Source organism: Hemibagrus wyckioides, linkage group LG13 (assembly GCF_019097595.1).
Source record: "Hemibagrus wyckioides isolate EC202008001 linkage group LG13, SWU_Hwy_1.0, whole genome shotgun sequence".
Taxonomy (NCBI): Eukaryota; Metazoa; Chordata; class Actinopteri; order Siluriformes; family Bagridae; genus Hemibagrus; species Hemibagrus wyckioides.
The window spans coordinates 20,918,662-20,937,475 of NC_080722.1; the positions used below are offsets into that span (position 1 = coordinate 20,918,662).

General features: G+C 36.1%; 1 protein-coding gene across 2 annotated transcripts; it reads left to right on the top strand.

Moving 5' to 3' along the window:
- Positions 1–4,050: 4,050 nt before the first annotated feature.
- On the top strand, positions 4,051–18,187 carry LOC131363815 (cadherin-20-like). 2 transcript variants are annotated; one of them, XM_058406719.1, is made up of 13 exons: positions 4,051–4,314; positions 12,432–12,525; positions 12,641–12,841; positions 13,250–13,369; positions 14,248–14,415; positions 15,260–15,447; positions 15,535–15,788; positions 15,944–16,080; positions 16,215–16,336; positions 16,429–16,546; positions 16,650–16,898; positions 17,524–17,692; positions 17,762–18,187. In XM_058406719.1, exons 1-13 carry the CDS (start codon positions 4,111–4,113, stop codon positions 18,093–18,095), a joined length of 2,358 nt encoding a protein of 785 aa, XP_058262702.1. In that variant the 5' UTR covers positions 4,051–4,110; the 3' UTR covers positions 18,096–18,187. The 2 variants fall into 2 exon arrangements, with proteins under 2 accessions (XP_058262702.1, XP_058262701.1); XM_058406718.1 differs by having other exon boundaries at positions 17,524–18,187.
- Positions 18,188–18,814: the final 627 nt, after the last annotated feature.

The following is an 18,814-nucleotide window of genomic DNA, read 5'->3' on the forward strand; positions in this document are numbered from 1 at the left end:
TGGGTTCCTGTGTGCTTGAGCTGCTCTTTAAAGGGAATTGAAGTGAACAAAGTGCCTTCTTTATGAGTTAAGTGTGTGTGTGTGTGTGTGTGTTATGGGCCTTATGAAGAAATATTAATGAGCTGCTTTCTCTACATTTACCTGCTGCTAACAAGAGAACTTTAAAATCGTGTTTCAGTGCAATGTGCAAAAAGAAAAAAGTGTCTCAGATAAAAATAAAATCAGAATTCTGACATAAGTGGAAAACCATACTAACCATACTGTTAACCATACTAACTAGTTAGCTAGCTCAGCTAACGTATGAAGTAAAACAGCACTCCTGCACAACGTGTGAATATTAACAATATTTTATTTTTATTTTTAACTGATGACACTCAAACACTTCTGTGTGGAATATTTTCATGCTTTAAGTTCAGAAAATTGATGATGGTGTAGCTCTAAAATCCGTATCCTCACAGCCTCGTACGGATTACACCGCGTAGCTAATCTATTTTTACGCTAGCTAGCGCTGCTTTGTCGCCGTCGTGTTGTTGCACACTCCTTGACCTTCGACCCTGGGAGCGAGCTAAGGCATTAGTTATGCTAGTTAGCGCTTTCCCTCAGGATCTGGATTCCTGTGGACGGTTTGCTTCTTTTTTCTGAGAGTAATGGAGCGTGCTGTGACAGATCGCGACAAGGCGCTAAGCAGCCGCACTGAGGAGAATAAAGGACACAAAGACGGAGGAATTATAGCGTCAAAAGGCAGGGAGCGAACGAGGGAGGGAGCAAGGGGCACTGACTGAGGGAGAAAAACATCTGCTCTAACTTCTGCTTGTAACACTTGTGTAAAATTTAAAGTGAAGTTAATCACCATTCGCCAGTGACACACTCTGAGCGTCCACATTGTCACACCCAATTTCACGATTAATCGGCGATTTTACATTTTAATAAAGCACACTGCACTCGAAGACTTGCCCTAAACTGAGGGGAAGACGGAAGGAAAATAATGGGGTGCACACAAAATGAGTACAAGAAATGTCTATGATTTCTTTCTTTTTTTTTCTTTTTTTTTTTATCACCCAAGGCATTTATTTTCGAACTTTATTTTCACAAATGAAACAAAAGAGAGTAAGCAAAAAATGTCTGCATACAACTCCGGAGAATTTTGGGTCGAATTAAAAATTATAATTACATGTAATGTGTAATTTAGTGTAAGAGGAAGTACATTAAAGAAATTAAAGAAAAAGAAAAAAGAAATCACCTGCTTGTTTTAAACCTAAAAACAATTTAACCCCAATTTGACAGAATGTATTTTCTTTATTTAATAAATAAGTAAATAAATAAAATAATAATAATTATTATTATAATAATAAAAACAGTTATTATTATTGTTGTTGTTGTTATTATTATTATGATTATACCAGATTTTCTTAAATGTAACAATTTACACAGTAGCCTGTTTTCATTATTTAAATCTACTTTATAAAATAAAGAGATTCAAGATTCAAGAAGCTTTACTGTCATTTCAACCACATATAGCTGACGCAGTCCATAGTGAAATGAAACAACGTTTCTCCAGGACCTTTTTCAAGAAAAATGTTGAATTCTAATTCAAGAGAATTAATATTATAAAAAGGTTTTGTTCTGCATAGTTTCCCAAAGAAGACATGTGTACTGTGTTAGATAGATAGATAGATAGATAGATAGATAGATAGATAGATAGATAGATAGATTTTCCCAAACACAAGTTTCTTTTCAACGCAGGGCATCAAAATTATTTCATGTATTCATGCAGACTGCACACAGTCACGCTGTGTTTTACAATTTAACGCTTAAATGTAGCATTAGTGAAGAGCTACATGCATCACATCAGTCTGTGTGTGTGTGTGTGTGTTCCCAAGTCGTTACACTAAGTTAAAATAATTTCCATGCTAATTGAACTGAGTGTTACCTCTTTGCCCACACACACACATGAACAGACACACACACACCATTTTGTCACAGGGCCCACTTATTGACTTGCAAATTAAAAATGAAGTGAGCAGCCTGCCCCCCCCTCTTTCTCTCTCTCTCTCTCTCTCCCTCTCTCTCTCTCCCTCTCTCCTCATTGGTCCTCGGAGACTCCGTAAAGGCAGTACGTAGAGAATAAGTGGAAGTGAAATGATGCAGTGAGTCATTAGGGACGATGCAGGAGGTCCTGCTCACCATCAAGTGACCTTTAAGAGGAAGAGGAAGAACACAGAAAGAGAGAGAGAGAGCGCAAAAGGTAAGGAGAACTAATTTTCAGAAATGGTGTGTTTTCTTTTAATAAAAATAAGAGTTCTTACTTATTATCTAGCAGTAGGAAAGTAGTGCACACTCACACAAACTCTGCTGAGAGCAGCAACGTTTACAAATAAATTCTAATTTAATTATTTTAATCAAAAAGTTATAATATTTATACAAAAATGTTCCGAAATTTAGCAATTCACTGTGTGTCTGAGTCTGTGTGTGTGTGTGTGTGAGAGAGAGAGAGAGAGAGAGAGAGAGAGAGAGGTGGAGATTACCGTGAAAAGACTTGATTAACACACACAATAATGCAGCATGTCAACTCATTAGCCGTGACAAAATGGTGTGTGTGTGTGTTTGGGGGTGCAGAGGTTCTTGAGGTTTGACCTTTGACCCTTGGATCTCATTGAGGTCATTTAGGATGCTGTGGTTTTCTGGAGAATGGGGCCCATGGGAAAGTGTATTTTTATTTATTTTTTTATTTAACTAGAAATTGGGGGTGGGAGGTGGGGGGTTGGGGGTCATTTGCAATGTAGGTTTTAATTATTGATTTATTTTTCATTAAAATGTCATGTAAACCAGTAAAAAGTCTGAGTGAGTGGTCATGTGACTAATAGGTGGTCATACAAAACACATCTTAAACATCATCTTTTAGCTGCATGTTTATACTGACTGTAATGGAGCAGAAATGGAGCTAAAACCAGTCTAAAACGGCTGTGGTGTTTGGGGTTGTTAGAAAGCTACTAAAGAGCTCTGTTTAACCGTTAAAACGTGTAACTCGTGTTAGTTTTTGCAGTCTAGAGTGCAGATCTGGGAAAGTTTCAATGGTAGAATGTGATCATGTGACCAGCTCGCTCCCATGGGTTGTGCAGACTGGGACGTCTGGTATTCAATCAGTGCAATAACATTCAGTAATAAAACACTAGTCTAACATCAACCTTCTATTATTAACTTAGTGGAACTTCTGCCTTTATTTTAAATAAGTTGATCCATGATCTATTACGTTCAGCGTTTTAAATCAAGACATGCCATGTTTTATTCCTTACTAGTTAAGTAGTAAAACCTACTTAACTAGTTACTTGTGCCCTGCTACCGAGGAGCAAGAGGCGCCGGAATGTGCCGCGTAAAATGCTCCAGTCATTGAATTTGTAAACCGCACGGCTCTGTAGGACACCTACGAAGGGTTAAGAGTCAAACGGCGCTGAACAGAAGCACTGGAGTGTGTGAAAGAGCGGCTGTTCCCTCTGTAGTGAAGATGAAGTGCACACTAAAGCGCTGATGGAGTGTGAGACTCGGAGATGAACTGATGAATGGTGGGAGGAGATGTTTCTCTCCCTCACTGCTGCTCTTTTGTTTAAGTGCATTATTCTCCTGCTCTCTTTGAAACACACACACACACACACTGTGTTTTGCTATGTGTTAACTCCACAGTGAGCAGATGGTGTGTGTGGTGTGAGTTAAAATAGAGAGAACGAGTCTAAAAGGTCATGAGGTCTAGTTTAGAGATGAAGAGAGAGAGAGAAGAGAGACAGGGAGAAAGGGAAAAGGGAAAAAAATGGAAGACCAGACATTAAGGAGAGAGAAAAGGAGAGAGAGAATGTAAAATAATAGAGAAGAAATATAAAGAAAGAGGAAAAAAATGAGAGAAACAGAGAGAATGAATGAAGAAATCTTGAAAAAGACGAGGGAAAGTGGACACAGGGAACAGAAAATGGGAAGTGGATTGGATTCTTGTCAAATGTTACTTCCTGTTGTGTTCCACGTACCTCTTTTGTGTGTGTTTAAACAGGTAACCGGTGGCGGCAGTGGACGAAGGACAACTACCGAGTGAACGAGAGGAGTGAGAGATCTATCTGCCCTGCCATGGCACTCTGGTACCTGAAGCAAAGTGCACCCTTCTTCAGTGCCATGATCACAGTTATGAGCTTAGTGACAGTGACTCACGGGGACGCAGGGGACATGGGGATGAGCGTGAGGCCCCTGAGGAGAGAGAAGAGAGGATGGGTGTGGAATCAGTTCTTTGTGCTGGAGGAGTACGCTGAGGACAAACCACTCTATGTGGGAAAGGTGTTAACGACTAATATACCATCACTGTATACCACTAATGATAACATACTAGCACTATTATATACTATATACTAACACTTCAACCACTACCACATCTACATTAATTATACCAGTATACTACACTACCACTACCACATCTACTACATCTATATCAATTATACACATATACTACACTACCACATCTACTACATCTATATCAATTATACACATATACTACACTACCACATCTACTACATCTATATCAATTATACACATATACTACACTACCACATCTACTACATCTATATCAATTATACACATATACTACACTACCACATCTACTACATCTATATCTATTATACCCGTATACTACACTACCACATCTACTACATCTATATCAATTATACACATATACTACACTACCACATCTACTACATCTATATCTATTATACCCGTATACTACACTACCACATCTACTACATCTATATCAATTATACCCATATACTACACTACCACATCTACTACATCTATATCAATTATACCCATATACTACACTACCACATCTACTACATCTATATCAATTATACCCGTATACTACACTACCACATCTACTACATCTATATCAATTATACCCGTATACTACACTACCACATCTACTACATCTATATCTATTATATTAGTATACTACACTACCACATCTACTACATCTATATCTATTATACCCGTATACTACACTACCACATCTACTACATCTATATCTATTATACCAGTATACTACACTACCACATCTACTACATCTACATTAATTTTACCAGTATACTACACTACCACATCTACTACATCTATATCTATTATACCCGTATACTACACTACCACATCTACTACATCTATATCTCTTATATTAGTATACTACACTACCACATCTACTACATCTATATCTATTATACCAGTATACTACACTACCACATCTACTACATCTACATTAATTTTACCAGTATACTACACTACCACATCTACTACATCTATATCTATTATACCCGTATACTACACTACCACATCTACTACATCTATATCAATTATACCTGTATACTACACTACCACATCTACTACATCTATATCTATTATATCAGTATACTACACTACCACATCTACTACATCTATATCTATTATACCAGTATACTACACTACCACATCTACTACATCTACATTAATTTTACCAGTATACTACACTACCACATCTACTACATCTATATCTATTATACCCGTATACTACACTACCACATCTACTACATCTATATCAATTATACCCGTATACTACACTACCACATCTACTACATCTATATCTATTATATTAGTATACTACACTACCACATCTACTACATCTATATCTATTATACCAGTATACTACACTACCACATCTACTACATCTACATTAATTTTACCAGTATACTACACTACCACATCTACTACATCTATATCTATTATACCCGTATACTACACTACCACATCTACTACATCTATATCTCTTATATTAGTATACTACACTACCACATCTACTACATCTATATCTATTATACCAGTATACTACACTACCACATCTACTACATCTACATTAATTTTACCAGTATACTACACTACCACATCTACTACATCTATATCTATTATACCCGTATACTACACTACCACATCTACTACATCTATATCAATTATACCTGTATACTACACTACCACATCTACTACATCTATATCTATTATATCAGTATACTACACTACCACATCTACTACATCTATATCTATTATACCAGTATACTACACTACCACATCTACTACATCTACATTAATTTTACCAGTATACTACACTACCACATCTACTACATCTATATCTATTATACCCGTATACTACACTACCACATCTACTACATCTATATCAATTATACCCGTATACTACACTACCACATCTACTACATCTATATCTATTATATCAGTATACTACACTACCACATCTACTACATCTATATCTATTATACCCGTATACTACACTACCACATCTACTACATCTATATCTATTATATCAGTATACTACACTACCACATCTACTACATCTATATCTATTATACCAGTATACTACACTACCACATCTATTACATCTATATCTATTATACCCGTATACTACACTACCACATCTACTACATCTATATCTATTATACCCGTATACTACACTACCACATCTACTACATCTATATCTATTATATCAGTATACTACACTACCACATCTACTACATCTATATCTATTATATCAGTATACTACACTACCACATCTACTACATCTATATCAATTATACCCGTATACTACACTACCACATCTACTACATCTATATCTATTATATCAGTATACTACACTACCACATCTACTACATCTATATCTATTATACCCGTATACTACACTACCACATCTACTACATCTATATCTATTATATCAGTATACTACACTACCACATCTACTACATCTATATCTATTATATCAGTATACTACACTACCACATCTACTACATCTATATCTATTATATCAGTATACTACACTACCACATCTACTACATCTATATCTATTATATCAGTATACTACACTACCACATCTACTACATCTATATCTATTATATCAGTATACTACACTACCACATCTACTACATCTATATCTATTATATCAGTATACTACACTACCACATCTACTACATCTATATCTATTATATCAGTATACTACACTACCACATCTACTACATCTATATCTATTATACCAGTATACTACACTACCACATCTACTACATCTATATCTATTATATCAGTATACTACACTACCACATCTACTACATCTATATCTATTATACCAGTATACTACACTACCACATCTACTACATCTACATTAATTTTACCAGTATACTACACTACCACATCTACTACATCTATATCTATTATACCCGTATACTACACTACCACATCTACTACATCTATATCTCTTATATTAGTATACTACACTACCACATCTACTACATCTATATCTATTATACCCGTATACTACACTACCACATCTACTACATCTATATCTATTATACCCCTATACTACACTACCACATCTACTACATCTATATCTATTATATCAGTATACTACACTACCACATCTACTACATCTATATCTATTATACCAGTATACTACACTACCACTACCACATCTACTACATCTATATCTATTATACCCGTATACTACACTACCACATCTACTACATCTATATCTATTATACCCGTATACTACACTACCACATCTACTACATCTATATCTATTATACCCGTATACTACACTACCACATCTACTACATCTATATCTATTATATCAGTATACTACACTACCACATCTACTACATCTATATCTATTATACCAGTATACTACACTACCACTACCACATCTACTACATCTATATCTATTATACCCGTATACTACACTACCACATCTACTACATCTATATCTATTATACCCGTATACTACACTACCACATCTACTACATCTATATCTATTATACCAGTATACTACACTACCACATCTACTACATCTATATCTATTATACCAGTATACTACACTACCACATCTACTACATCTATATCTATTATATCAGTATACTACACTACCACATCTACTACATCTATATCTATTATATCAGTATACTACACTACCACATCTACTACATCTATATCTATTATACTCGTATACTACACTACCACATCTACTACATCTATATCTATTATACCAGTATACTACACTACCACATCTACTACATCTATATCTATTATATCAGTATACTACACTACCACATCTACTACATCTATATCTATTATACTCGTATACTACACTACCACATCTACTACATCTATATCTATTATATCAGTATACTACACTACCACATCTACTACATCTATATCTATTATACCAGTATACTACACTACCACATCTACTACATCTATATCTATTATATCAGTATACTACACTACCACATCTACTACATCTATATCTATTATATCAGTATACTACACTACCACATCTACTACATCTATATCTATTATACCAGTATACTACACTACCACATCTACTACATCTATATCTATTATATCAGTATACTACACTACCACATCTACTACATCTATATCTATTATACCAGTATACTACACTACCACATCTACTACATCTATATCTATTATATCAGTATACTACACTACCACATCTACTACATCTATATCTATTATACTCGTATACTACACTACCACATCTACTACATCTATATCTATTATATCAGTATACTACACTACCACATCTACTACATCTATATCTATTATACCAGTATACTACACTACCACATCTACTACATCTATATCTATTATATCAGTATACTACACTACCACATCTACTACATCTATATCTATTATACCAGTATACTACACTACCACATCTACTACATCTATATCTATTATATCAGTATACTACACTACCACATCTACTACATCTATATCTATTATACCAGTATACTACACTACCACATCTACTACATCTATATCTATTATACCAGTATACTACACTACCACATCTACTACATCTATATCTATTATACCAGTATACTACACTACCACATCTACTACATCTATATCTATTATACCAGTATACTACACTACCACATCTACTACATCTATATCTATTATACCAGTATACTACACTACCACATCTACTACATCTATATCTATTATACCAGTATACTACACTACCACATCTACTACATCTATATCTATTATACCAGTATACTACACTACCACATCTACTACATCTATATCTATTATACCAGTATACTACACTACCACATCTACTACATCTATATCTATTATACCAGTATACTACACTACCACTACCACATCTACTACATCTATATCTATTATATCAGTATACTACACTACCACATCTACTACATCTATATCTATTATACCAGTATACTACACTACCACATCTACTACATCTATATCTATTATATCAGTATACTACACTACCACATCTACTACATCTATATCTATTATATCAGTATACTACACTACCACATCTACTACATCTATATCTATTATACCCGTATACTACACTACCACATCTACTACATCTATATCTATTATATCAGTATACTACACTACCACATCTACTACATCTATATCTATTATACCAGTATACTACACTACCACATCTACTACATCTATATCTATTTTACCAGTATACTACACTACCACATCTACTACATCTATATCTATTATACCAGTATACTACACTACCACATCTACTACATCTATATCTATTATATCAGTATACTACACTACCACATCTACTACATCTATATCTATTATATCAGTATACTACACTACCACATCTACTACATCTATATCTATTATATCAGTATACTACACTACCACATCTACTACATCTATATCTATTATACCCGTATACTACACTACCACATCTACTACATCTATATCTATTATATCAGTATACTACACTACCACATCTACTACATCTATATCTATTATACCAGTATACTACACTACCACTACCACATCTACTACATCTATATCTATTATACCCGTATACTACACTACCACATCTACTACATCTATATCTATTATACCAGTATACTACACTACCACATCTACTACATCTATATCAATTATACCCGTATACTACACTACCACATCTACTACATCTATATCTATTATATCAGTATACTACACTACCACATCTACTACATCTATATCTATTATATCAGTATACTACACTACCACATCTACTACATCTATATCTATTATACCCGTATACTACACTACCACATCTACTACATCTATATCTATTATATCAGTATACTACACTACCAAATCTACTACATCTATATCTATTATACCCGTATACTACACTACCACATCTACTACATCTATATCTATTATATCAGTATACTACACTACCACATCTACTACATCTATATCTATTATACCAGTATACTACACTACCACATCTACTACATCTATATCTATTATACCAGTATACTACACTACCACATCTACTACATCTATATCTATTATATCAGTATACTACACTACCACATCTACTACATCTATATCTATTATATCAGTATACTACACTACCACATCTACTACATCTATATCTATTATATCAGTATACTACACTACCACATCTACTACATCTATATCTATTATACCCGTATACTACACTACCACATCTACTACATCTATATCTATTATACCAGTATACTACACTACCACATCTACTACATCTATATCTATTATACCCGTATACTACACTACCACATCTACTACATCTATATCTATTATACCAGTATACTACACTACCACATCTACTACATCTATATCTATTATACCAGTATACTACACTACCACATCTACTACATCTATATCTATTATATCAGTATACTACACTACCACATCTACTACATCTATATCTATTATACCCGTATACTACACTACCACATCTACTACATCTATATCTATTATACCAGTATACTACACTACCACTACCACATCTACTACATCTACATTAATTATACCAGTGTACTACACTACCAATACCACATCTACTACATCTATATCTATTATATCAGTATACTTCACTACCACTACCACATCTACTACATCTATATCTATTATACCAGTATACTACACTACCACTACCACATCTACTACATCTATATCTATTATACCAGTATACTACACTACCACATCTACTACATCTATATCTATTATACCAGTATACTACACTACCACTACCACATCTACTACATCTATATCTATTATATCAGTATACTACACTACCACATCTACTACATCTATATCTATTATACCCGTATACTACACTACCACATCTACTACATCTATATCTATTATATCAGTATACTACACTACCACATCTACTACATCTATATCTATTATACCAGTATACTACACTACCACATCTACTACATCTATATCTATTATACCAGTATACTACACTACCACTACCACATCTACTACATCTACATTAATTATACCAGTGTACTACACTACCAATACCACATCTACTACATCTATATCTATTATATCAGTATACTACACTACCACTACCACATCTACTACATCTATATCTATTATACCAGTATACTACACTACCACTACCACATCTACTACATCTATATCTATTATACCAGTATACTACACTACCACTACCACATCTACTACATCTATATCTATTATACCAGTATACTACACTACCAATACCACATCTACTACATCTATATCTATTATACCAGTATACTACACTACCACTACCACATCTACTACATCTATATCTATTATACCAGTATACTACACTACCACATCTACTACATCTATATCAATTATACCAGTATACTACACTACCACTCTATACTATTGTTACCAGTCGAACAATAATAAAATACTCTGTACTAATCTGCTTTTATTAATACTACATGTACTATATTATACTATACCACTACTAATACTTGTGATGGTAATACTATAATATGTACTAATATATAAGTATATATTATTGATATTCACTGTATACTATACACTCTGCTATTTAAGATAAGATAAGATAAGATAAGATAAGATAAGATAAGATAAGATAAGATAAGGAAATCCATTTGCCAGAGACTGCTTCAGATTACATAAACCAAATTATATATTATACTACTAATACTAAAGTGTATTCATTCCACCACTGCTTATGCACCATAACACTATTACTCATAAACTACATTTGCATTTCTGGCATTTGGCAGACACTCTTATCCAGAGCAAATTAGAATTTATCTCATTTTATACAACTGAGCAATTAAGGGCCTTGCTCAGGGGCCCAGTACACACAGCTTGGTGGACGTGTGATTCAAACTCACAAACTACTGATCAGGAATCCAACACCTTAACCACTAAGCTACCACATCCCCCTAAATCTAATAAGTATATTACTGTATATTAGTGTATGAAGACAGTGAGAATAAAATGCTATGTGTTTGTATGTGTGTTTGTGTGTGTTTCAGCTTCACTCAGATTTGGATAAAGGAGATGGATCTGTTAAATATATTCTATCAGGAGAAGGTGCAGGAACCACGTTCACACTGGATGACAGCACTGGTGAGGAAACACACAGAGAATTTATTTTCTCTGACCTAATAATTATTGCTAATAATAATAATAATAATAATAATAATAATAATAATAATAATAATAATAGCATATGTGTGTGTAGGTGATATCCACGCTGTACAGAGGTTGGACCGTGAGATGAAAGAGCAGTACACCCTGCGTGCTCAGGCCACTCATCGCCACACAGGCCGTGCCCTCGAACCCGAGTCCCGCTTCATAGTCAAGATCCAGGATATTAATGATAACGAGCCCAAGTTCCTGGATGGACCCTACCAGGCCACCGTACCTGAGATGTCTGCTGTTGGTAGGTTTTACTCTACTTTCAGTGTGTGGGTGTGCATGTATATGACAACATACTATATACACTGGGAGGAAACAAGAATTAATAACATTGCAGCTCAGAGCAATTACAAGACTAAAGCCTAAACAAAAGTTTAAAAGAATTACGTTTTCTTCATCAATGTGTTTTCTTTGAATTCATTTATTTCTATCCTTTAGTTTTATTTATACTATCTATCTACCTGCTAAATGAGCACACATTCAAGTCTCAGGTGAAACCTCTGGACAAAAACTATAGTGTTCATTGGCCTGTTTATGAGACATCTCTTTTAAAGAGCTTGAAAATTTGATTTAATTTAATTAAAGATTTGTATTTATATTTGAAGGTTTTTTGCAAATTGCAACCGTTTGTGTTTATGTTCTCTGATTATAGGTACGCCTGTGATTCGGGTGACGGCTACAGACGCTGATGATCCGTCATACGGTAACAGCGCTCGAGTGGTGTACAGTGTTGTGAAGGGGCAGCCGTATTTCTCTGTGGACCGACACACAGGCAAGACAGACACTAAAATATTACATTTTTATGTCATTTTATGTCAAAAAAAACAAAAACAAAAAAAAAACAGGACGATAGCTAACCTTTTGCTAAAGATAAATAAGTAAATATACAACATATTAGCTGATAAGCCCATGTAATTGGTTATTATATTATAAAAAAAGACGTCTATTGTGGAGCCATCAAGTATGTAGCTTAGCTAGCTTAGCTAACTCGCTAGAACAGAATTGTCTCAGAGTTGATTACATTACTTTTTCTTCAACACTGTTGTTTTACAATGTCATGGGTTGTGTTAAAAACCGTCAATACAGAGGGGTAAAAACAGCATAAAGATTTATTTTAGTCAGTCAGCTTCAGGAAAACAGGAAAAAAAGTCACTTTGATAATGACCACTTGATGGCGGCGTGCTTCACGTTTCCTGAAAAAATGGCTTCTTAGTTCTGTTAGCATTTAGCATTATTACATGATTCCCTGCTGTAGAAAATGTGTATGATATCAAATATTTTGAATTCTTTTACTATAATCAGTGAGTATTATAAGATAACTATTTTTTTTTTTTTTACTTTTTTGTGTTTAAATGTGTTTAGCATTAGAAGCTTAATGCTACCAAATTTACCAGCATGTTAAATGATGTTTTTGTGCTTGTGAGTAAAATCTCATTTAGATCAATAAGAAAGTAAAGTGTAATAATCTGACCTAGTTATTATTATTATTATTATTATTATTATTATTATTATTATTATTATTATTATTATAAGCGTTAGCATATAGGTAATGATGTAATGGAAAGAGAACAGAAATAATAATATCAGTGATGATGAAATCTGCCATACGGTGCTTGTTACACTCCTGTTTTCCTCTCTGTCTGACTGTAGGTGAGGTGCGTGTGTCATTGCCTGATATGGATCGAGAAGTCAAGGGTCAATATGAGGTCGTCATTCAGGCTAAAGACATGGCGGGTCAGCTGGGAGGTTTGGCCGGAACGACAACGGTCAACATCACTCTGAGCGACGTCAATGACAATCCTCCACACTTCCCTCAGAGTGAGAACTTTACCACTAGTAACTCTAATAATCAGAGGCACTCTTACCACCCTGATGTTGATTGTTTTCCTCTAACAGCATGACCCCAAGTGTTCTTACTAGTCTTATGCCATCACAGTTTGTCAACTGTTCATAAAATGGCTGTATTATACATTTACAGTTATATCTGCAAAACACCTTCGTTCATGTTCTCACTTGTGTTATAGCAACAATCATTCCCTCAGCAGTCTCCTTTTTCTGTCTCTCTTCTTTGAGGTTAATAAGACCAAAAAACACATCTTTTCCTCTTTCTGGAAGTTATCGGTAAACTTTAACAGCTTTATATCTGATTGTTATAATGCCCTGAAAAGCACTGAAGACTCCTTCATAAACGTTTAATAAACACACTTCTTACTTTGCTTAATTTCACCATATCAACAATTAGACATGTTTTATGTGTATTGTCAGTCATACACGCCCCTGTAAGGAAGTCGTTGCTATAGAAACACTAATGTATTAGAACAAGCACATGAATATCAGAGCTACTGTTATAGAAAATTAATCGACACTTTTTGACCAATCAGAATCCAGAATCCAACAGCATTGTGGTGTAAATAGTAGCTAGCTTGCTAACATTTAGTTTCTTTCAAAAAGAGGTGTAGCAAATAGCAATTCAACACACACCTAATTTAAATATAAATCTGAGGACAGTGTTGGTTCCAAACTCAAGGCAGTTTTTTCAGAGTAATCCTAGATGTAAAATCAAGTAAAGAATGGTTTGATTAAGGGGCACTGTTGATTTTTGTTTGTTGTGGATTTAACATGCTATTTAACTGCTATCCTCTTTAATCTCCCCTTCTCTCAGAGCTGTATCAGATAAGCATCCCAGAATCCGCTCCCATCGGTTCTGTCGTGGGACACATCGAAGCTCAAGATCACGATCTAGGCATCAACGCAGAAATGCGCTACAGAGTGGTGGACGGGGATGGACTGGACATGTTCGACATCAGCACCGACTCCACCAGCACGTATGGGGTCATCACTGTCAAGCAGGTACACAGGAAGCACTATCTTTGACTTGTTCTAACTGCTAACGTTAAATCGACTCTCCTCAGTTCTCATCATGTGTCTGTGTTTCAGCGTCTGGACTTTGAGACGAAACGTATCTACACTCTGAAAGTGGAGGCCGCTAACACACACACTGACAAACGTTTCTCTGCTAACGGGCCATATAGTGACATCACCACGGTGCAGGTGAGCGTTGAGGACGTGGACGAACCACCCCAGTTCAGCTCCACGCTTTATTACGCTGAGGTTCGTGAAGACGCTAAAATCGGCACCGCGCTGATCACCATCTCAGCCCGAGACCCCGACGCTGCTAACAACTCCGTACGGTAAGAAACGCTACAGCAGCATTCCAAACGCTCAGTGTTTGTAATAAAAGTATGATTGTGCCAGATATGCTAATGAGCTAATTTATATCACTCTGTGTGAACATTTTGAGATCTCTAAATATAGTGTCTTTCTGTCTGTCTGTGTTTGTGTGCAGGTATATGATCGATCGCCTCAGTGATCCGGATCAGTATTTCTCAGTGGGCGTGTCCAGTGGTTCTGTGACGACTGTCCTTCCTCTGGACAGAGAAGAAATCAGCTGGCATAATCTCACTGTGGTAGCCATGGAGACAAGTGAGTGCACACAAACACACACAAATCATGAATCACTAAATTTGACTCTCTAATCACTGATTTTGAGTCTCTCTGTAGTTGTGCTTTAACTGCTATATAAAATGGACTAATGTGAAGTGTGTGTGTCGTGTTAGAGAACCCACTGAAGACAGCGAGTGTGTTCTTGACTATAAGAGTTCTAGACGTCAACGATAATCCTCCATCAATATCTCACTATCACGAAGTTTTCCTGTGTGCCAGCGCAAGAGCAGGGCAGGTATACATTTTTGGACGTAAATACACCAACATGAATATGTAATGTGTTTTGAATTTCTGTACCTGAGGTGTGTGTGTGTGTGTGTATCTCAGCTGGTCCAATCAATAAGAGCCAAAGATGCGGACGAGCCAATAGGAGGACAGCGTTTCCGGTACACACTTTCTCCTGAAGCGAAGAAAAATCCCAACTTCACCCTCATAGATAACCACGGTAACTGTCTCACTCTCTATAAGTCTCACTCTGTTTTGCTCTCACATTCCACCTGTCTGTCTGTCAGCTTGTCTCACTATTTGTCTGCCTGTCTGTCTCACAGATAACTCAGCGAGAGTCCTGACACGGCGGAGTAGCTGGGTGTCTCCGAGTGTGTACCATCTTCCCATCACTGTGTCTGATGGAGGAGAGCCAATGCAGTCCAGCACACACGCCCTGACCATCCGAGTGTGTGAGTGTGATGCAGACGGGGATGTTTCATCCTGTCGTCATGCTGAACCTCACACACTCCCAGCTAACCTTAGCACAGCAGCGCTAACCACCATGCTCACCTGCGGCTTCATCGTGCTTGGTACTGATTGGAATATGTATTTAGGGTTTAGGGTTTAGAGTGTAGATCAGGGGCATCAAATCTTATCTGCAAAGGGCCGATGTGGGTGTAGGTTTTCATTCCAACTGAGCAGAAGCCACACCTGAGTCTACTGAAAGCCAAAATCAGTTGATTAAACAGGTGGAATTAGGTGTGGTTCCTAAAAAACCTGGCTGAAAACCTGCACCCACACTGGCCCTTTGCTGATAAGATTTGACACCCCTGGTGTAGAGGGTTTTGGGGTGTGGGGTTTGTTTTTTTTTAGAATGCAGGGTTTAGAGTTAAGTGTTTAGTTTGTGGTGTAGGTTTCAGAGTGCAGTATTAGGCAGCAGAGTTTAGGGTGTACGGTTTAGACTGTAGAGTTTGGGGCAGTATTGTAAAGGGTGTAGAGTTTGGGGCAGTTTTGTGAAGGGTGTAGAGTTTGGGGCAGTGTTGTGAAGGGTGTAGAGTTTGGGGCAGTGTTGTGAAGGGTGTAGAGTTTGGGGCAGTGTTGTGAAGGGTGTAGAGTTTGGGGCAGTGTTGTGAAGGGTGTAGAGTTTGGGGCAGTTTTGTATAGGTTTCAGAATGAAGACTGTAATGTAGTAATGATGGTGTTTCCTCTCTGCAGTGATGCTGGTGCTCATGCTGTTCCTCAGCAGCAACAGCAGTAAAAAACCTTTTCCTCGTGATGAGGAGGAAAACGTGCGGGAAAACATTGTCCATTACGATGATGAAGGTGGCGGGGAGGAAGACACAGTGGCATTCGACATCACCAAACTGTGGAAGACGCACACAGAGCCGCTAAGCTACGCTGAACTAGTGCTTAATGGCAATAAACCACGACATGTTGATGATGTAAAACCTAGCAATGTTAAACTACGACAGGAAAAGCAGCCTGAGATCCAGAGTTTGTCGTGCTACGTGTCTCAGACAGACACTAAGTACAGCACTCATGCTAACAGCAGTAACGTGTACGGCTACATGCTGGCCAAGCTCTGCGACGTGGACCTGGATGAGGAAGCACCGCCGTATGATTCAGTGCAGACGTATGCCTATGAAGGCGAGGGGTCTGTGGCGGAGTCGCTCAGCTCACTGCAGTCCGACGACGATAACGAACACGATTATGATTATTTAGACAAGTGGGGGCCGAGATTTCACACGCTCGCGCAGCTGTATGGCACTAGCGAGAGTAACGTTTAGCAGAAATGTGCAGAAGCATTCTGTTGCCAAGGAGAAATGGCGAATAATAATTTTGACATTCGTAAACATCTGTAACGTTGTTTACGGATTCAGTATAGTTTTAATCGATTTATTGATTACTTCAGTACATCATGAAATCTCAGACTTTACAATCATGAGATTCAATTATTGCGATTCAATTACCATCATGTGATTCAATTCTGATTCTTTTGAATCAACTTAAAGTGGAGCATTACCTTTACAACTTCACCCGAATCTGAATTGAGTTATTTGGAAGCATCTGTAAAAATGAAGAAAAATCCCATCCCACTTTTCCAAATTCTGTTATTCGTTTAGAAACGTAGAATTAAATCTGTCATTGATTCAGCTACCATTTGATTCAATTGAGTCGATTCAGAATCATTTAAAAACATAAAACAGATCAAGAGATCAGTTTAGCTTTAGGAGAAAAATAGAATACATAAATTGTTAGATATAAGAAGTTAGCCTCAATGAAAGAATGCAGATCTGGAAAGAGATTTAATTTGTGTTATTTATTATTTTTGTTTAAAGTTTTAATAAATTATTTCATTGTAAATGTGCTCACCTGAACTGTGAGACTGAATGAAGGTGTGTATCTACAGTTTCTATCTGTATAGGCAGTGGTTGATATTCAATGTATTATGGATTTTTAGCATTAGCATCACTGAAAGTGATTTTTGATGCAGCATGCCAATATA

Bases quoted from the DNA above. Each gene is read 5' to 3' on its own strand.
- LOC131363815 (XM_058406718.1), top strand. From the start codon at position 4,111: ATGGCACTCTGGTACCTGAAGCAAAGTGCACCCTTCTTCAGTGCCATG. The intron at 12,526-12,640 runs GTGAGGAAACAC...ATGTGTGTGTAG, and splicing joins CACACTGGATGACAGCACTG to GTGATATCCACGCTGTACAG. The intron at 16,081-16,214 runs GTGAGTGCACAC...GTGTCGTGTTAG, and splicing joins TGTGGTAGCCATGGAGACAA to AGAACCCACTGAAGACAGCG.